The sequence below is a fragment of the Diorhabda sublineata genome, chromosome 3, assembly GCF_026230105.1.
Source record: "Diorhabda sublineata isolate icDioSubl1.1 chromosome 3, icDioSubl1.1, whole genome shotgun sequence".
Lineage (NCBI taxonomy): Eukaryota > Metazoa > Arthropoda > Insecta > Coleoptera > Chrysomelidae > Diorhabda > Diorhabda sublineata.
Window position 1 is genome coordinate 35,399,612 of NC_079476.1, and position 23,181 is coordinate 35,422,792.

At 33.2% G+C, this 23,181-nt stretch overlaps 1 protein-coding gene across 1 annotated transcript; it reads left to right on the forward strand.

The window, feature by feature from the left end:
- The first annotated feature begins 15,951 nt into the window (after window positions 1-15,951).
- LOC130441767 (uncharacterized) lies at window positions 15,952-22,742 on the forward strand. Its single transcript, XM_056775553.1, has 2 exons — window positions 15,952-15,973; window positions 22,429-22,742. Exons 1-2 carry the CDS (start codon window positions 15,952-15,954, stop codon window positions 22,740-22,742), a joined length of 336 nt encoding a protein of 111 aa, XP_056631531.1.
- Window positions 22,743-23,181: the final 439 nt, after the last annotated feature.

The following is a 23,181-nucleotide window of genomic DNA, read 5'->3' on the forward strand; positions in this document are numbered from 1 at the left end:
GAATGGTCAAGTAATGATTTTATCATTTCGTAGTGACGCGGAAATTGGGAATTGTTTTCAAATTTATATAAAGGAATTATGTTTGATTGATTTCTGATAGTTTTCTGATAGTTGCAGCCGGCTTTTCAAAATGGAAATGTTCCATTTAAGGTGTATAGCTCTTGTTGGAACTCGTGTGGTTACCTGTAGTGGAACGTGGACAAAAATATGGCAGTTACTTTGAAAGTAACTAACGGTTGGAAATATACCTCGAATATCAATATGCGTTCTAAGAATTTACAAAATTGTTATTTTTTATATCATGCCTCGACACAACTTCAAAACAGACTGGGAAGCACACTGTAATATAATTGATGAAATGGTAGATTTGAAGATAAGGCTTGAAGAACCAGAAGATATCGAAATGATAACGAAGCTACATAACCCACAACTTTAGCTAGCTGCCCAAACAGCTACACCAATCACGAATCAGAAAAAAGAAAACAAAGATGTCCCACTCGAAATAAAGTTACTAATAGCAGAAAAGAGACAGGCTTGGGCCAGATGGCGAAGGAACTACATTCCTGTGGACAAAAACAAATTTAATCGACTTTTAAGTCCGAACTTTTTACTATAGCATGTTCAGAGTTCATCTAGATAATAGTGGCTACAAAAATGGAGGATTGAAGTAAATGTGATCAAGTCAACAAATATAGAATTCAAAAGGTATGTAAGAGTACATGTCCTCCAGTTAAGTTAAATATTGAATAGTTGAAATTACCGATAATCAGTATATAGGGTGTTCCGAGACTTGATGCAAAAAATTCGGGAGTAAAAATAATGCTATGACATGAAAAAAATTACTCATACCACCCATTCGTTTTTGAGTTACAGCCATTTAAAAATGGGCAATCAGAACTTATATTTGAGAATATTATATATTTCTATGTAGTGTGCTTGACATAATAAATAATTCTACACGGGCGGCTCATGCCAATGGTTAATAAGTAAGTTTTACAGGGACAGATAGCAAAAGTGAATTTTTCAATCGATTCTCAACAAAAAGGTAATCTTTGTTTAAGTTGATAAAATTTATGGTTTAGAAGTTTGTAGATTTTTATATCGTTCGTACATACCAAGGAAAACTTCTTCTTCTTCTTCTTCCTACTCCACTTTAGGCAGATTGTCTGTTCATTCTTCGCAGCATGCCTATTGCGTCAATTGATGGCCTTCGTGGCCTCCCCATACATCTTCTCCCCAGTGATGAGTTGTCTCGTGCTATCCTTACTATTTTTTCCTCGCTCATTCTACTTATGTGTTCGCGCTTTCTGCTCTGTACCCATTCGTTAATATTTTCCAATCTGAATTTTTGCCTACGTTCCTTGTCTAGGAGCGTTTTTCCAATAATTTTTCGTAGAACTTTCTTTCGCTTTTTTCCAGGAGCCTTTTTGTTTTTGCTGTATCAGTCCGAGTTTCTGCTGTGTACGTCATTATGGGTCTGACAGTTTTGTAGGTTCTTGACTTGGCCTCAATACTTATTTATTTGTTCTTCCATATAGTGTCGTTCAGACATCCGGCTGCTGTTGCTGCTTTTATTGTTTGCTGTTTTACCTCTGTCTCAATATCATCATATCCGGATATTTGAATTTCATTTCTTGCTGGATTATTCTGTCGTCTACGACCAGCTTACATCTAAGAGGTATTTCTGATGTTGTCAGGCTTTTTGTTTTGGAAATCATCGTATTTAGAGATTTTGCTGTGTAATTGAAGCGATATAGTAGCCTTTGGAGGTCGTCTTCGTTTTCTGCAACCAGCACAGCATTGTCAGCATAGCACAGGATTATTATATTACGGTCACCCATTTTGTATTCGTTCAATCTGCGTACTTGCTTTATTATTTTATTATGTTGAAAAGGAGTGGACTCAGTGAGGCGTATTCCTCTTTGATTAAGGTATGGGATACTTGTCTGTCATAGAATAAATGTACAACATCCTTTAACTGAACCCGGTCAAATGCTTTTTGCAGATCTATGAAACACATGTAGGCTGGTTTGTTGTATTCGATCGACTTCTCTGCAATTTGTCTTATAAAAAACACAAATACCAAGAAAACTGTTCGGCATAAAGAGACATTCTGAAGAAAATTATCATAAATTGTAATTATTTATTGAAAATATTTATTATTAAAGCACAATCAAGCATTACTTGGTAAACTAATGAATAAATAAATCAAATAAACGAAGATCATATAGAAATCCTTTCGTCACAAGAGGGTTTATCTTAAACATAGAGCCAGAGTGGAAGGCATCAATGCAATCAGTATTAAACTTGGGAGCAGGCATGTAGAGAAAGCAAATTTAAGTTAAACTTTGAATGGATGTACAGGTACATTCGTAGTAATAGTGTCGAAGGTAGCTGAAGATTTTAATTATACCTACATAGTCTCTTCATTTCGGTATTTTCACTTGATTTGAGAATCGAAGGTCATATCGAAGATATCACACTGATTTATAATAGGTACAAAGAAATAATTGAAGAAAATTTGGAGTGAAGCAATGGATGTCATTCTAGTGCTTATATATATATTTGAATTTGCTCTTAGAATAGTCCTATCCTTGTGTTTTGCAGGAGTTTGCATGTAGGGAGACATATTTTCTAATAATGGCATTAATTTACATTGTAAGAACTTATATTTCTATTTATGTAATTTTGTTATATGCATCATAAGAACAAGAAAATAAAATTTCAATAAAAATACTACGGCACTGGTTATTAACCATGCAATTTGATCTTGACTTCTGTCGTTAAAATTGATTGTAATTGCGAACGTTTGGATTGGAAGTATATTCAATAATTATGACTGAGATTTGTGTTTTTTTTTTCAATATACTGAATATTAAAATGAAATTATGGCAACATTTTCCATCGAGGAATTTTAGTAATCATAAACGTATAAAATTGTAGCTAATTATAAAATAGTAAGTGACTAAATCTACTAATATATGGTTTTGTATGAATATTTGAATAAATACATATCAAGTCGGCTTAGTTATACGGAGTGTATGTGAATTCATGTGACAAAATTTAGGTATAGAATCATAGCTCTTTCTAAAAACACAATTTCCGCATCTACACTTTTAAGAGTTAGTAATAGTACAGAGTTAGTAAAAGTTAGTTTTTATTTTTTTTATAATTTAAATTTTCTTAGAGATACACGTTTTGTAAATTCCGGGCAATTGAAAATATCAAAACACCGTTTTCAGTCACATTATAATGGAGTGGGATTAGCAGCCTTTATTTTATTTTTCTTAATGTTAATTCAAATTACAGTGAGATGTATTTATCAAATAGCCTGATTATTCCAAGATATTTCTAAAACTCCACGTTTCTTTCTTTTAAAAAATCGGTGAAAAGAAACGCTTCATATTTTATTTTCCATCGTAACGAGAGGAAAAGTTAGAAAATGCAAGAATAAAACACAATTCATAATAAATTTTTTGTCGATTGTTAATTCCTTGATCTAAAAATACGAGTTCATTTCAAGTATTGATAAGTTGTGAACTAATGATTTAAAGTAACTCCAAAAGTAGAAATCACATGGATTTAATTCAGGACATTAAAGTATTGCCTAGAGATCCGAGTAAAATGTAATGGGTAAATCACATATTATTTCTAGATTCTTAGAATGTTCAAGTAGATCATCTTCAAAAAGAAACTAGTACAAACAATTTTATTTAATTGCTGAAACTGGAAATGTGGTTCAATTAAGTTGTCTCCTATACAGATTCAACGATTTTAAGATATCAAATAGAGGGATCTCTATTGATATCTAGGAAAAAACCAGTTACACTGAAACTAAGAGTGAATCAAAGATTTTTATTCTTTGTGATAATGTTTTATTTGAGATGGAAGCAAGCATAGTAAGTGAAATAGAGTAAGCAAAAGGGCGGTATGAGAATCGTCGAGGAAGGCAAGAATGCTTTGATAGTCCGTAAGTAGTAGCCGAAGAGGGAAATGAAGAAAAAAGGGTCCAGGCTTGAGGACGGTGTTTTTCGCTGTATTGGTATCCTATTCGACCCCGATACGAACTACGTATCGGACTTGCAAGTTATTTAGACGGCTTGGAATAGGAATTATACTTATATTGATATAAACGGTGTTACTAGGATAATAACGAAATTTGTAATTAGCTGTTTTTGAAAATTTACTGCTCGCAAGACAGGAACATTTTAAAAAGTTATTTGATAAGGTACAGTGAACATTTGCAGTTGAGACTTTTTCTGTTTGTTTGCTGTGACAGCAGACGTACGCTAAGACAACCCTCAACAAGCTTGTAGAAATCATTCTTCTTTTGCTACCAGATATATGCAAATCCTTTCAGACCACTATAGAATGTGTCGAAACAATTCTTATAAAAAATAAAAAGTCCTCGCTCCCAATTTTTATTTTATTAGGCTCAGCTCTGCCTTAAGTTTTAAAAACGGTACGCTTTGGAAAGCTGTTTCTGTTTAGAGTGTGTTTTATATGACAACTATGGAAAGAAGTCATTAGAAAGTAGTTATTACTACTGATTCAAAAGCTGAACTAGTAATTGATCGAGCTGCATATAATATTTTGATTTTTTTTTACATTTCAATATCATTTGGAATGTGTTCTTGATAAAATAAGTTTTAACCGTTCGCTATACAAAAAAATCCATTATTGTATCTGAGGATCTATCAGGCCAACATGTCACAATCATTCTTCCAAGTTTTAACCACGCTGGGTTAAACTCTACAAAATTGAAATTTACATCAAGCATTGAGAAACCTTTTTGAAAAGTCGTTTTCTTTTTATTTTTATATATAAAAATAAATGTTTGTCTCTATGTCCTTAGAGAAAGTTGTTGTGCATGAGCCTACAGAGGTTTTTGAGTGGTGGTTTATTTTTCGAAGAAAAATGACGGATACACCAATTTTCGAAAGATGGGAGATATATTGGGAGATTCGGATTGCTGATTGACATCTAATAAATTCAAACGTATTTTTCACGTTGTTCCCGTAGAAATATTCCTATAAAGGTACCTGTACATTATTCGAACGCTTCGTATTATTTATAAAATGTTTAACAGATTTGGATTAAAAATAATCTAATAATATTAAATTGAACGGGTGAAGCCGCGACGGGAAACGATAGTTGTTAATTTAATGAAAGAAAAAAATTTCTAATGTTAAATTTCAATTTTTCACCTTCTCTCTCTAGATAATGGAAAGTATAGATAATATCCTAATCAAGTGGGACAAGTTGTAGGTTACAATAATGTTGTGAGATAGTGCGTATATATTTATTTTCCAATATTTCAATCTCGTTTTAGCTCCATACACTTTTCCAGTGATGTTCGATACTATTTTTATAAAAAAATTGTCAAACTTCTCAAAATAGCCATTAACTTACGACATCTCATTATTGCTGGAAAATTTTTGACGATCGAGCCATTTTTTCATGTCTGGAAACAGAAAATAATCCGAGGGGGTTAAATTCGACGAATAGGGTGCATAAGGTAGCAATTCAAACTTAAAACAATAGTTAGTTTTTAGTCAAATGCGGCCGTCTTTGCATGATTTCTTCGCTAGCATAATACTAGTTGATAGTTTTTTCCTTTTTCAACATGTTCAATGGAAATTATCCAGCTCGAATACCAAAAAATCGACGACATGACCATGCCTGCAGATGGAACGATCTTTCCTTCTTTGGAGCCAGTTCTCCTTTTGTGGTTTTTCTTCAACATGTCTGGAGATGTCATCTCAATATTTTACTGTCTCACTCTAGTAGTAGAATCTAGTTTTATATTGGTTGGTCTAAAGTCTTTCAAATTAAAATATTGTATCACAAAACGATAACCAATTTTTTCAATGTTTACAAATTTACTGAAAACTTTCACTATTGAAGGCTGCCAAAAATATATTAAATAACGTTGCGTCTTCAAATTCGAAACATATGCTGTATAGATTGTATATTTTCTGGTATTTTTCAAGCAACTACCGCCATCTCTTGGTCATGCAGATACTTCTAGAGCCAACCTTGTATACCTTCCTAACAATAATTGGGAAATTATTATGAAAAAAATGTGTGTGTTCATTTAAACAATAACATACAACGAAGATGAATACTCTTCAATAAATTTAACGTTATTCCCTAGTCAATGGTTCAAATATAATATTAAAACAGGTTCCTAAATATAACGAATGACAAACTTTCATGTACATCTTTGATCAATATAATATGAATAAAAAACCGATCTTTCTCTTTCCCATTGAATGGATGAAGTTGGGGTACAACATAAAAACATAATTTTAAGTTATGACAGAGTTGTAGTTATAACCGGAGGTTTAAGGAATGTAGCCTGGCGTCTGTATAACTCGTTACAACATGCGCCAACACGCTATCTTAACTTTAATCAGAAAAGTTTACCTGTATGATTATAATAAAATACGGTATGGTTCGTATATTTATTCGTCTAAGATCTGGGATTGCATATATTTCATCCGGTGTATACTTGCGTCTCGGACTGGGCTCCAATATTTTTGTCTGGTTTTTAGTATTAATTTATTATTGTATTTGAGAAAGTAGGCTGTTAATTATCTTAATTTTCAAATTTCCACATTATATGATGAGAAATTTTTGAATAAAAATATCAGAATATCAACAAATAATTATGTATAGACCAGAATATAGTTAGAAAACTACAATATTACTTTGACAAATTTGTAGACATGATTGTGTGATGAAACTATGAAATGAGTGATCAAACTAACAGAAATGTGAGTTAAACGATTCTCAATTATATTCAAGTCAATTATCATTTCCTATATCATTAACTAAAAGCTAATTTGGTAGTTCTAGAGACCGGAAATAGGCAAGAATAATAGACTGTTTTTACTCTGGGTTCCGGAACAAACAAAACTCAGAAGAAATCAAGATGCAAATACACTCACCATAAAAGGAAAATGAGAAAAAATTAATTTTATTCGTCTGGAGCTTTTTGTGATTAAGGGAAATTTCGGAAAAAAGGTCATTCTAGCATTGACTTTCCAGATTAGACAACTCCAACAAGTTCATTCGAAATTTTATTACCAAAAAATAAACTATACTTCAGCACTGGATTTTTTATAGAGCTCTATAGCCATATACAAGGGCCACATTGTACATTTTCTGATGTCACGAAATTAGAGGAGCACGACTTAACTAAACTGCATTTTTAAATAACGCTATCTTTAAGTAATTAGCTACAGTTGAGTCGCTGCTATCATTTGCCATCCAAATATGAATTTCTCAGAGAAACATGGGTACGATATGACTTCAAGATCGGTTTAAGTGAAGTCTTGTACGGTTACAATGCGCATTTCGTGATTAAAGTTCTCCACGAGCGGCCTTTAATAAAGAGCGGCTATCACTCGGTAATGAGATAGATGCTATTAGGTGATAGAAACATTGAGATTGTGAGACGTATTATCGAACAAGGTCCAAGATGTACCTATTGCTACGAAATCATCCACGACACGGATACCCACCCTTGGCCATTCATTGGCCAAGGTTGGTTGACCCAGCCTTGGCTATACCAATGATTATCCAAGCTTGGGCCAATCCTGGGTATCCCAGCCTTGGCCATTCGTTGACAACCCAGGTTTGGACCAAGGTTGGGCCAATTCTGGTTAAGACATTCTTTGGGGACTCAAGCTTCGGCTGTTCGGTCACATACGGCGTGGTTCGAGTATTTTCGCTCAACATTTTTTCCCATATTTTCTTTTATTATGGGTCTGATCAATCCGATTTCTAGTTTATTCAGTGTGTGTGTTTCTTATCACGTTTTTTATTATTTATTACTACTAAAAGTAAACATGGCTCATGCGTATGTTTGAGTTCAAAGATGGTGTGCATTGAATAGAGAAAAAAATCAATTGTGAACGGGCGAAGCTTAAATAATTTTAGTGTGAACATCAGCTCTGTGAGTGAGGTTAACGATAGTGGTTTAATAATCATAATTTGGATAATGATGATAACAATATTATTATTATCGTGTTAATTGCGGTAAGAGTAAGATTAAATATAAAAATTTATATTTGTTTATGTTTAAAATAAAAAAAAATCATATTGAATGGAAAATAAATAAAGATAAAGAAGAAAAAGTTATGTAATCAATAAGTCTTGGTATTTAACCTTGGCCCAGTCCAGGCAGTTAAGCTTGGCCCTGTCCTGGCATTTAAGCTTGGCGCAGCCCTGGCATTTAAGCTTGTCCCAGTCTGAGCGACCAAGCTTGTCCCATCATTGTCACTTCAGAGTTTTACCAAGACTGGGCCAAGCCTGGCTTACAAGCTTGGCCCAGAGTTCTACATAATTTGGCCAAGCCTGGGCAAGCTCGGGCCCTTGGAACTTTCCTCTATGGTAACATTTGAATGAAGTGATAAATCTCCATTGTTGAATTTGGATGTTATACCTATCGTTTTATTTTCCATCTATTTTAATCTTAGTACGTTTTTGAATTGTACTTAACAAAATTAGAGCAATTGATAACAATTTGTCATGCAGTAATATTGTCATGGTATCTGATTACATATTATTAATTTGTATCATCTAAAACGAACAAAAATCATGACTGTAACGGTTATACATCAGTAAAACAATGACTAGAACAAGAATTATTGGATGGTCAAATTAACTCTATCTTAGTTAGTTAAATATCAAACAATCTGGTAGTCACCAACCAGTTTAATAATCATAGCAAAATAAATATTTTATCAGTGAAGCAAGTCGCTTATTTCTGGTAGTTCCACCAGCACAAATAAATACTAATATTCAATCGATAGATCAGCTCATATCTGAAATCGACATCTTTTATAGTAGAATCAAACGATGGTGCGCCTTATTCCGTATTGAAGTCTACTACTGCATCATATTAAATAAAAGTACTTGCAAATATAAATAAAACATTTTTTTTCATGTTTCACTGATTTTATCACTGATATTATAAATCTTTCAGTTCCTATTTTTCAAACACCTACAAAACCAAAAGAAGCTCTGCTGCTCTTAGATTTATATACAAAAAGAAAATAAACGAATGCGTACTTCAGCAGAAATTGATCGATTATTGTGACTATAAACATAACAAGATAGAGAGGATACTGTAATTATACGAGGTGCTTAAAACAAAGTAGATATTATTAGAGACCATATTCCTACCTCTCTCGGTATATTTACCAACGCGAGTAGCATGTCCGAGCTGAGTGGATGGAGGTTGAAATACTATAAGGAACAGTTCTCACAATACAGATAACACTTTTTCAGAATACGCAATCGGTGATGAAAACGCGAAGAAGCTAGGAAGCCAATCAAAGATTGGTGTACAACGTGATCAACTAGACCGCCATAGCAACTGGGATAACTGGGAGGACCCATTGGAATGCAAATCAATCTGGACTGAGATATATATATATATATATATATATATATATATATATATATATATACTCTTACAAGATCCTTAGTAAGAAGTTCAAAGCTCAGCAGATTATAAACCTAAAACTAAGCACTGGCCGCCCATTGGTACATCCAGAACACAGCAGATTTACTGAGAGTACATAATAAGATATAAATCATGGACTAAACCATGAGGAAAAGTTTTGAAGAGATTAGAACAGAACAATTAAGCGAGGAAAAGGACTAATTACATCATGAAATATTACATCGGTTATCTAAGAGAAGACGCCAATAAGGAAAAAAAAATAACAAAGAAGACGGCTTAGCCTTGAAGATTGGTAGTATATGATAATATGAACAGTTTTATTAAAGTGATACTCTTTTTAAGGTCGTTATTAGTCGGGAATAAAGTTTATGGCACTACCCCAAAAAAAAAAATAGTGAATAGCCGACTGAGAAGTTCATTCCGGAAATGGTGTAAAGGTAGGTATACAAGCGCGAGTTTTTCACTATCGAGAGTAGCCGATTTACTCTCGAGAGTAAAACTTGCAAGTGCAAAGAGTCCTGAGAGTTCTCGCCGGAAGTAGAGAGTGAACTCTCCGAGCGCTGCCCCTCTTTCTTCACAGTAGCAGATGTAAACGCTTTTGCGAGTTACTCTCAGAAATTCAATCCGAGTTTGACTTTCTGAGAGTACTCTCAAGAATGTATTCACCAAAAAATGGACGCATGAGGATGTTTGCAGAGTCATCGAGGCATATGAGTCTAATCCAATCCATTAAGGAACGCGATTTTAAAAATAGAATTAAAAAAAAACTAATTCTTGAAAAGCTGGCCAAAGACTTTGAGACAAATATAGTGGGAATAAATAGAAAAATACACAACTTGAGAAATCAGGTAAGTTTATTTCAGATAAACAATAACAATTGTACATTTTAATTAATAATTCGTAACTTATCAAACCTTGTTTTTCTTAATAATTACAGGTTTCCCAGGAACTGAAAAAAATGAAAAATAAGAAGAGTGGAAATGGAACCAGTGAAACGAAAACTTGGTACTTTTTTTCGACATTGAGTTTTATTGTCCCATCTCTTGAAGGCGCTCCTTCTCAATGTAATCTGGTAAGTTTTTCTTAGACAATTTTTACAGAAAATTAGGTATAAATATCTGTTAGAAAGGAAGGAAGAGCTAAAATACAACAAAACAAGGGGTTATTGTTGCCAATGGTGGGGTGAGTGATTGTTGCCGGAAGCCTCATACCTCTACATACTACCTGCCCACCGCTTCTATCATATTCTGTGGAGACACCTTGCTCTCAAATCCACTAGATTCAATTTGTATTTTCTGCAAATTTGACTGGTTTATAATTCACATGTGCAAAAATCAAATAATTAAATAAATAATATGCATATTGATACAAAAGTGCATTGATATTTATCTTCACAAATAGTTTATTCTGCTAACTTAATCAATATTTGTGAATTTCATAAATACTAAAAAGGATTTGCCAATAATAGCAATTGTTTAAATTGTGATATCTAAATTCACATCAAACAAAAAATTATGTGCCAAGAAAAGAAAAAAGGAGTATTTGGACAATGACGGTGTCATTAAAGCAGCACTAGAAGTGCTCGCTAGAAACCCTGATGATGACAAATTCGGAGAGTACGCTGCGTGCGAACTAAGATCGATGCGTATTTGAGTTCTCCTGCCAGCAGTTCATATGTCATTCTTCCTCCACTCCCACCTCCGACGACACCTTCTCCTTTGCCTACAAATCGCATTTAGCCCGAAAATAAGAATAAACCACCATCCCAAGAAATTGTTGAGTTGTGTGATTTTGTACATTTATAACATTTTATTTCAATTAAATACGTTTTTATTTATAAATCTTTTAAGCCTCTTCTAAACACAAATCGCTTCTTTCATTGGAGTGTTCTTTTAAAAAATTAATGGACTCACTAATTGTACTAATAATTCAACTTCCACACACTACAAAAATTTCGAAACTGCTGGGCATCTTCCAGTTTCACGGGTCAATGTGTAGTAGGCGCCTAAATTATTCTGTTTTTTTTTCCAATTTTTTGTCTTCCTCGATTCGTTTTTCTTTATCATACACAAAATCAACAAAGCCGCTGCTATTTCTCATTTCCTTGAAGACATCTTGAATAATGTATATGTTGAATTAAAACGCTACAGCTGATAGCACTGAACTGTAATCACGAGATATTAACTGGCTTAAGTCACTCTCAGAACTAATAGAAATCGCCCGTGTAAACATTCTGAGGGTACTCTCGAGAGTTGCCATGGCGAGTAGCTCTCCGAGAGTGGACTAGAGTTAATTTCAATCTCACGTGTAAAGGACTCCGCGAAAAACTAACGAGAGCACTCTCGGCGAGCTCCTCTCACGTGTAAACGCACCTTAAGAGATGTAAACTGAAAGCACATTGAATGCGGTAACCTCGATCTAGATTGTTCGTAGTATAATAATCCTCATCTTGATATTATTCCATTTTCTTTGACATAATTCAATATTAGACGTTTTACTTCATGTTTTTCATTTAAATTATTGACTATTTTCTCCAACGGAATCCTGATATATGTTGAGTTTATTTTCTACGCGATTCTCGGCTTCCCCTACACTACATACTTCAAGTTATTTTCCTCCAACCCAGAAATTGATTCTCAATAACACTTATAATTTCTCAACGTGACGACACACTCTTATTGACTCTGATTTTCTTACTTTTTTGGAACTTATTTTCAACGAACGAAGAATTTAAATGGATCTGGAATTTCTAAGCTTACATAACTCAGTGTCACCCATCATAAGAACTGTAACAAGAAAATATACTGAAGACAAAGCAAGTGGGAAAAAACAGAATTCTAGACCCAAGAAAAGTGGCATGAAAAAGTGATAAAGACATGGAACTTGGCTAAAGTTATATATTTTAATATATTTCAAATATCCAAATATTTTGGTAAAAAATAAATAATTTTTGCTTTATAATCATTTGACTGTCGTTTGACCCAGGTCGTAGCGTATACATAGTTAAAAAATTGTCATGATTGGATTTAATGAGAACCATCATTTTAATTCTTCCAATATTCTAACTTCTGTCGAAGCTAATGCATTATGATTCCATCGTGACTAATAAGATACTAAGGGAAACAAAATAATTGGTTATTAAAGTTTTAAGTAAAGTTATTAAATTTTACGGTGAATATTACTAGCTGCGGATGTCGATTTAATAACTTAATACAAAACGGAGTTTGACATTTCATCTTTATGGCCGTTCGTATATTATCTTAATACTAATAGTTTCATTCATTGGAATTTATTCATCATAAGTGGATGGAGTCTATATATTTCATTATTAAAGTATATATTTTATAAATTGAAAGAATTAAGCGAAATTTTTGTGAACCACATTATATGAAATATACCTACTTGAGAATAGTATTTTTGACGAGGATCATATTTTTTAATATCCATCCAAAGCGAATTTGTCTATTTTTCACGACCCACTCTGTATATCTATGAATTATTCAGATTGTTTTTGTGGGTATCTACAATTAAAAAAATCAAGAATTCCTCTTGGAGCCATCATTTTCATAGTCTTTGTTTAAGAATGAAAGAGTATTAAAATAATGAAGTATTCGTAATCCATAGGCGTATCACTTTTTTTAGTAAACAGAATATTTTTCAAGTTATACTTCGAGTGTATCATTTGTAAAAATATAATAAATAGGGGAATGGAAGTGCTCTTTACCAGCCATTTCGCGATCTTTGTTAAATTTTTGGGGAATATTGTTGAATATTGATCAACAATGTTGATTTTGGTACACTGAATTAAGATGAAGCTCTATCTAAGCCCAATTCTCTATTGATTACCTCCTATATTTTCTACTCTATAGCGTCAAGGAACCACTCCTGCGGTTTTCTTTTATTATAATTACCCACTCCGAGGATGTATTGATATCTAGTTAGCCTAAACCAGTTCCATGCATAAACAATTTATTACGTTACCATAGTAAACGAACAATAACTTAGAAGTGTCAGTGTAAAGTTTGACGTCAAAAAAGTAACCTAGAGTTAACGCAATGAATTAAAAGAAAAAATATGTCCACCGAAATTGTGAAATTCGAAAAATTGTATCGAGCCATCATCAAGTACCTGTATTTAAAAAGGTTAAGAGGTAAGCAGACTTACGAAGATATGCTTAATACCCTTGGTGACCAATGTCCTTCGTATGCGACATGACATTCATGACTTAATTTTATCAGGCAGTCGAATTGGGCTAAAACGGATATCTGAAGCACTAAATATTTCACACTAACGCGTTCATCATATAACCAAGTTATTGTCCTCAGAGATTGACTTACCTCTTTTAGACTAAATTTTCCCACCAACAAACCTTCTCCACCGAAAATTTATTCCATCATTCGTCAAAGCGCAAATATCTATAACAGTTTTGTAACGGTCTTCGTATTTTTCTACAAATAGTATGTTGTCTTTTACGCTAGCTGAAAACAGCCAAGGCTCTTGTGGAGCGTACAATATGTTTCCTATAATTTTCAATGTACCTGATTTGATTGGAAGCTTTTTTAAGTGTTTAAGGTGTTTAAAATGGTGGTTTTTTCATTACCGACAGCTCCTAACGATTGCAACCTAAAAGGAGCTGTCTGCTGTTTGCAATTTTGACATAATGTCAATCCAATATTCAAAGTATATGTGAAATACAAACTCGTGTATCAGGAAAATACAAATTTAGACGTTGGCAGCCGTGCGAATTGATTTTCGTTGTAAGATTTATTGTTGTTAAAAACAATTATTCCAGTAGTCATTCCTTGACTACTCAACTGTAGAGTGGGCTGTAAGGAATTGGGTGCTAGAATTTCGCCCTAGTGGGCTGTAAAGAATTAAAACTTTTTCCTTTATTTGTGCCCATTTGGTGATGGTGGTCTAACCACGGTCTTTCCCTACATGATGTTTTGAATTTCTCTTTATAAAGGGAATAAAAATAAATGATACAGTTCTTTTCTCAGAGGACCGGGATGGAACTTAATATACTTTGAATTTATCAAATTTTGTAATTTTTTTTAACCACCTGTAAGCGGACAATTTTTCTTAAAAATTGAGTGATAACCTTATATTATCATTACAGCCGATGTGTATGTATGTCCCCCATTGATCCATGTTATATATAAATATATCGGTTTCTCAATACTTTTATGATTCTTAAATAAATTCTTCATAGATTTTCCAACAACAAACTTTTACATAAACGTTTATCTGTAAATTATTAAAAACAATTAGGTTTTGATATTTATGGGACTGGTCCTCAATTTTGTGACGTCACATTTCAAAATCTATTATTATCTAAATTTTGAAACACGAACTTTAAACTATTACTTTACGAAAATATCAAAATTTCATTTGACCACTGACTTTTGCGGATGAAACAACATCGTTCTTAGTTTTCTCGATTCTGCTTGTTTGTGATATTTAACTTACGAAACAAGTTTAAAATGGACAAAAAAGTAATTTAAGTAATCTGTAACGTAAACTATAATTTGTATCATAATACAATAATCAACACAAACAATTACATAAGAGGTAACAAGAATTTTTACTTATCGTGAAGTTTTTTCTTCAAAGAATTGCTGCTAGACGTGCCAGAAAACTTCTGTGAGGATGATGCTGTTGGATTAGATGAAAAAGATGTAGATACAACTAATGTTTCTGGCATTAATAACCAAAACGAGAACGAAGTGGCTGATATGCGAGTTATAAAGAATTTAAAGGAGTAGTATCAAAGCTCAAAGACTCAAGATTATCAGGTTTATATCTCTAATTAATATCATTCTATCAATATTTATTGTTTTGTTAATTCAATGAATATAATTGATTGCTTTTTGCTTTGTTAATTGTTTGATTTGATGTTAATTTCATTAAAAAATAATTTAAATGGAAATAATAATGATTTCGGAACCGCTCTTTTCATTCAATGATTTCTAAATGTAATTTACAAACTATATGACGTCACACTAGGGAGAGGGGGAGTCACGCAAATGCGACCAGCTGTGACAAAGACGGGGACAAAAAATCATGACATTCATGTGACGTAATTTATGGATGACTCCTTATCTGTTTTTAGGCGCGGTTATTGCTAAACTGTTGAGTACACACAACTTGGACTTTCTTACTAAATGTAAAACCCTACAATCGTATTTTTGATGATATTTTTTGGAAAGAGTTTCTTGAAATTTAAATAAAACAAAATTTCCAACTTTTATTAACAAAGATGTAATTATTAGAAAAATCTTACGATACCGCTATGTAATCTTTAATATACATGTCTTCTAGCCGATCCTAGCTTTTCTCTATTATTCTGTACAGCTTATGGTTTTGAAAGACTAATAAAATACCGAAAACGGCTGAACTTCCGAAAAACGCCAATGAAATTTTACAGGTGACGTCGATATTTTTGAAATTTCCGCGATATCGCAAGATCGTAAATGGCGGCCATTTCGTGCGCAGGTAAGTAGGAGAAGGAGTATCCGCCATTTTGCTCGTTCATTGAATTAGCGGTAGATAAAACATTGCAAGTTTAAAACATTTTTTGTGGTTTGGTTTTTTGAGATAAAATTAAAAGGAATACTTTCAAAGATGTAAGTAGTTAATAAATAATCCAATGTTTCGTCATTTGTTGATTGAATTTTTATTTTTAGTTTCTCATATTATTCACAAGTAACCTTTTTAAAATAGTAACAATTATGGCAACAGATTCTCAAACGAAAATTTAGTTTGGTTAGGTTAGGTTATGTTAGGTTATGTTAGGCTACGTTAGGTTAGGTCCGATGCGTTTATAATCGTATTTCTTTCCTTTTTCGAATTTTTTCTCATGTTTTCCGCGCATGCGCACGATCCGAGGTATATTTTTTTAGTTTTAGGTTTATTCCTCTTGGCGTTTTTTTGGAAGTTTATCCCCGAAAACTTGTATTAGCTCAGATGCAAAATTTTAGGAACTATTCCGATTATTATGTAATAAGATTTAAAATACTAAGTTTTGCACTAGAAATTACGGGTAATTATCTAGATTGGGTTAGGTTTCGTTAAAATTTAAGTGTGTTATAGAGAAAATTGTACTGATGACATCATGTATCATAAAATTTGCAGAGAACTTAGTCTAGTTTGTTCACATACGACTATCGTTAATAAATCTATCGATATCTGTTTTTTTTATTCGTGTTTCACCATGAAAAAGATAAAATTCTATGAATTTTTGTGTATTGCTGTTTATTGATCGATCTTCTATAAATATTCTTAGTTAAAAATAGTGGTTAGGTTAAGTTAGGTTAGGTTATGTTAGGTTAGGGTAGGTTAGGTTAGGTTAGGTTCGCCGATGAAATGACAACTTGTTGTCCTCCCGGCGTACGCAACTCCCAAGGATTTAGGAGGAGGGTGGTTTAGTGGGTGAGAGTCCCACAAAAACTCACAGCATTTCACCCGCCCGCTGTGAGGACGGCATTAACTTCCATTAATTACCAAATTAGGTTTTATTACTCTCTCGTACATCAAAATAGACTATAAAACGAGTCATTTCAGATTGCTTCTCAATATTCTTTGATTCGAACCTGAAAATTTATTAATTGTTAAAAGTTTATCACTTTATGAACCTCTTGAATATTACTTTCTACTTGTAAAAAAAGATTTAAGCAATAAACGCTTCATTATACACAAAAAAATATAGACTTTTTCAAGTTAAACCACAAGTAATTTTGTTAATTCGCATTAAAAGCACGTCAGCTAACGATCCATTAATCGTACGAGGACTTTTAATATATGAACGTAGTGACGATAAATTAAAAATTATTCGTCGATTTACCGGCGCAACAAAATTTATTGTTGTGTCGTAAAATCTAATGAGATATTAAATAAATATAAGTTGAGAGAGACACAATGAAAATGAAATATTCACCGTCTGTATCAGTATTTCATGAAATTTGAAACACCACATTCTGAGTACAGTACTTGCCATAATCTAAATTATCATTTGAGTCTATTAACTTTCATAGTCTAGCGCAAAATTCTATGAGTTTATGGTACACCATCCAATAGATAAAACAAAACAAAGTCTGTTCTATGTGAATAAGAACTTCCCAATGAGCTGGTAGCTCTATTTTCTAAAAACATTCCATCTAGTTGCTAGATGGAACTGGAAAGAGTGGATACAGATTAAAAGAGAAATCTGAGTACTGAATGGCAACGAAGAAATTAGAAAAAAATTCGATAATTTCCATACGTTTGGAGAGAAGAAGACCAGGAATTCTGAGACGACTTACCTATATCAGCTTTCTATAAGTTTACGCAAAATAACACCATATAGAATTTAATTTTGTTCTTCCAATACATTACGTCAGTTAATTAAAGTTAATTAAAATAAATTCACATTTCACATTGATGATTTTGTATTAAACAGACCCTTCATGGGACTGGACTAATAACAAATATTTTACGTAAAAATATCGCTAAACTGACAATATACATTCCACCAAATAAAGAATCACATTCCTCAGAAAAAGGCGATATGGCTTAAAAAATCAGCCTTAATGGATTTTTATTATAATTATTATAATTACTAGTAGAAACAAAGAAAGATACAAAAAAACTAAAAAAGAGAAATATCGATAAGTTTAATTTTGAGAAAAAAATTTAAAACTGTTAATTGGATTTTGCTTCTTATCAATTTTTGTTCGGATTAAGAGTACACATGTTTTATATGACATTTTGAAATTTTTATTGACTATCTAAGACGTCTTCATGAAGATGGGCACAATCCAATAGACTAGAAATTGGTCAGTCAACTGTATCCTCTGGGTAGTAGCGAGAGTCTACAGGATATAATAAAAGGCCAGTACAGGATCGGCCGTGGTCAACATATTTTTTAGTCTGTAAGCTTCACAAAGAAGATACTTAACGGCAATACAGATTCGATAAGAGTTAGCTGAAGCTAGAAATGAAAGAGTAACTCCATAAACAGTGGGGAATGTTGTATGTTGTATGCAAACTGGAATGTTAAAGATATACTTTTCAATGACTAGTCCAGATTTTGTTTATGTATTTCAAATAGGAGAATACCTGTTTATAGAAGAAATGGTGAGGAGTATTTTCAACAACTACAAGAGATGTTGATAAAAATTACTTGGAGGACATGATTAGAAGTATTCCACGACGTTGTCGTCATGCAATACACGTTAATCAATTTATTTAGTTTAAAAAAATAATTTTGCTCTGTATTTTTCGATTTCTTAGTTCCTTCTGATTGTTATTGATTTATATACATAAACAGTTAGGACTTTCTAAATACATATACTTATTTGGCAAGTGGTGTAGTAGAAAAGATGATGATCTGACTAGGTATGAAATTTTCCTCCGAAAAATGCGGATTCTATCGTTTCTTTTATCTCGGTATATGCTGTCTTCATATCTCAATTTTTCGATTTAATTCTCCATTATGAGATTTTTATTAATCAATAAACTTCTTAACCAACGTTAAAAAATCGTCCTTCAAGAGTTATGTGGCACCTGTTAACTCCAGCCAACCATGTCGTCTAAGACTTTATGATAAATAATTAGTTTGTTGACAATAATTAATTTATATCTTATATAAATATGAATTTATCTACCCCCCTGTTACCAAATAAAAAACAACGTTTAACTAACTAATTAGGAATTTAAAAAAAATGTAGTGCCCTAGACTAGACTATAACACTATGAAAATATAATTAATATGGTTCCAAACGATGCTCACATTCTTTAAATTCTGAACACGAGAAAATATGTCTAAGAGTCTCTGGACAGGTAAGGCAACCTCGAGAAGAAACAAGTCCTTTAATAAATATTCAAATTTGACCCGTGATAAATTTTAAGGTTAAGTTATGTACCTTTTAAAAAAGACAACATATTAATTCGACAAATATTTTTTTAATATGGTTGCGGTTCATTGTATTGTGTACGAGTCTCGGACCAAGCGAATTTTTTTAATTCGAAGAAAAAGAATTGCGTGTTAACAATTTGTGTGAATCTTTACTATGAGAAGCGAAAATTAGCTTTGAAGGAATCTAATACTTACTTATAAACGGTTATGTAAGAACTACATAACAAAAAAATTAAAAAAAAACATTTTAGAAAGAGGACGATTTATTTTTGGCGCAATGCTTGGTACAATTGGTCTTCATAAATGATTTGGATGCTACCGATGACAAAGTTGAAAAAGTAATATTGTGAAAAGATTGAAAAATGTTGACCAATCCGCTATTGAATGAAGTTAAAATTCATTGGTGGTGCTCCATTTTGCATAAACCACATTGAGTCGAAAGATTCAGTTCCATTAGAATGGTTGTCTATAAAAATGAAATTCGAAAGGCACCAAGAAACCATTTCACATCATTTATTTCAAACTCTCCTTAAAAATGGTACATATTTGAATGATTCAAATGTATTAATACCAACCACTTGATTGGTGTACTTCCCCTAACCAAACCCTAAGAAAATTTAGATTCCATCTACATTTGAAAAGCGTAATTATGGATCTGCTTAATCCAATACACAAGTAATTCTACCACTGTCGGCAACAGTAGAACTATGACCCTTTACTGTTTTAGAAGGTCAGAAAGTAATAATCGATACATTTTCTTTTTCCTTGATGTTATTTCATCGTAAATCATAACATTTACATCTTCTACAAAGACCAAAGACAACGCAAATGTCTACTATAACTTTCAAAATTGAATACGTCTTCTGTATGAATGAAAAACTTCCGCAAATCGTCTACCTTGATATGTCTTATTTAACTCTCTTTTACTCTCAACATGCTCAGCAAACGTTTCCTTTTGTCTGCATCGTGACGTCTCACTCGGCGACCGGAACATTGCGGTAGTGCCAGAGGGTTTAAAAGTACAACTGTGACCTGATATATTTATTGTATTTACCCTTTGTTAGATCCAGACTACAGCTTTTCAAATAGTCCTACAGTATTGATGCATGTCCTATCCAAGACCAAGGAGAATGGCGCATCCACACCAACGCTGAGATTTACGCCGTTAATGGAGAGCCCAGCCTGGTAGCAGAGATCAAGAGTGCGAGACTAAAATGGCTAGGTCACGTCGAAAGGATGCCGGAGGGTCAAACTTTCTGCTAAAGCCGGAAGGCCGCAGCCTACCAGGACGGCCACGTATAAGATGACAGAACGACGTAGAACAGGACCCGGAGGAAATAGGCGTCCGAAACTGGTGGAGATAAGTTCAACATCGAGAAGAATGGAGGATATGTATCCGGGATGCTAAGGTTCTTCAAGGACCGTAGCGACAATTGGTAAGTTAAGTATTGATGCATGTTAGTACATGAGACGACTTCCGGGAGGTTAGCTCTTCAAATTTCAATCTAGGTGAAACTGAATGTCCTATTTTTATCATCTCAAGATGTCGATTGAGTAACAGGGTCCGGTTAGAAACCCTGAGTAAATTAAACTAAAAACTCTGACAAGGTATTTAAATGGAATGGAATTGAGAATATTGATTGAGTAATTTTCTCTAGTTTGTCAAACAAATTTTAAAATAGTACGAATCAAATATCTAGAATAATATAAATTGCAAAACAAAATGATACATCCAACATTGTTAATCTCGTTTTTCCAATCTTTATTTTAAAAATAACTAATGAAAGACGTTTCCCCATTAAGACGAAACTTTCCAAATCCATACTTCATTCGTCGTTCAGTGCTTCGTACAATATTATTTTGGTAGTAGTGAATCATATCTGTTTGTGGCCCCCTTACGCCCCCTTCTGGGAGAACATCTCTTCTCAGCGGGGACCGCGTCTGGACAATGCGTTTCTCTCTCGAACTTATATCAGTTTTTTTTATTTGGTCTGTTGGCAGGCAATAAAGATCGAGGACCTAATTTTCGGCTGAAATATCTCCTATTTATTATACACTTACCAATTTACGTCATTTTGTTTGTTGGTTTTAGCTCTTCTTTATTCTCATCTTTTGAGTTTTATTTTTATTAAGGATTATAACTCTATTGTTCATCCGAATGAAAATATTTATGGGATATGCAAGAATTAACTCGAATGTATTACTTCTAGCGACCATTTTTGTTTTCTATAATGCACGAGGTGTTTCAAAATTAATACAAAATATTTTTAAATCAAATTTGTATTTGTATTCTATTTCAATACGAAAAGTCCTTGTGAACTGCTAATAGATGTTGATGTTTTGTATTAAACAAGCACTGTTGTGAATTGTAAGCGATCACTTTATCAAATTTAAAAGCATTATTCGGCTTTTGTTGCAACAACACTTGATGATGTGAAAGTAACTCCAATTGACCTAGTTCTATATGCTTACCAATTACAAACATAGGTTAGAAATCTATCCGCCTTGAAGCAAGAACCAATACCTAATAGAGTTCATTTGAACTGAAGGTCAATCTTTAGATGTCTAGCGTCAGTCGAGTGGAATAGAGTCGAAGACGAAGGGAATTCTCCAAATTTTGAAGTTCACTTAGACGACGGCAGAGAAGTTTGGCAAGTACCCAAGATGTCTACAAGTACTAATTAAATTGAGTAAGTTACAGTTACTCAATTTTCGAATGATTAAATTTGAAGGGAGGTGGGAGGTAAACAGAAAATAAAAATTGGAAATTTTGATTTTGAGGAAGTAGATACATTCAAGTACTTAGGAATAACCTTAAGTAGTGACGGAAATAAAGAGGCAGAAGTCAAAGAAAAAATAACAGCAGCTAACAGGGCATATTACGCTAACAAAAAACTACTGCAAAACAAAATACTAGGAAAGAGTACAAAAATGAGAATATATAAAACAGTTATTAGACCGGTCTTGATGTATGCTGCAGAAACTATGACTATGACAAAAAAGCAAGAAAAAGACTTAAGAATTGTTAAGAGAAAAATATTAAGAACAATATTAGGACCAGTAAAACTAACAGAAAATGAGTACCGAAGAAGAATGAACTATGAAATAGCACAAGAAATTAAAGAGGACATAGTAAGAAAAATTAAACAACAAAGAGCAAGATGGCTGGGACATGTATGGAGAGCAGGAGAGGAAACAGTAGCGTACTCAATATTAGATTGGAACCCTGGAAGTGCTAGAAGAAGAGGAAGACCAAGGTCTACATGGTGGCAAGAGGTAAAAGACGACCTTAAGAGAATTGGGATGTGGAACTGGCAAGAAAAAACGAAAGATAGACGAGCCTGGCAGGATATGTGCCATAAGATATAAACAGAAGAGAATGGGGACTGATCTACCCCGAAACAAAGAAAAAAAAAAAGATCTAGAAAGCTCGTAAGAGCGGCGTTACCCCATCTGGGGTGTTTAGCCACCATATAAATTTGAAGGGAGTATCATCAAATTGATTCAACAACTTCTCTGACCAGCTTGTATTGTCACCACGTGCCCTTGTTACAGTTTCTGTTCTGTTTTTCATCCACGTTTTGATGATAATACCTTAGCGCTTCTTTATGATTACTACGTTCAGTACTGGAGGGTTTCTGGGTACTATCTTTTGACCCTAACCCTTCCATGAAACTAATTCCATAGATGCTCAATGGGATTAAGGTTAGACTTTCTTGATGGACACTCAATAAGAGAGATTCCCACAACTGAGAGCGAGCACTGTTTTGCGTTAACGTGATGGTATAGCACATCTGAGATTCATCTT

Coding starts and splice junctions, on each gene's coding strand:
- LOC130441767 (XM_056775553.1), top strand. CDS start 15,952: ATGGCGGCCATTTCGTGCGCAG. Junction 15,974..22,428: donor GGCGGCCATTTCGTGCGCAG/GTAAGTAGGAGA, acceptor GAACAATATTAG/GACCAGTAAAACTAACAGAA.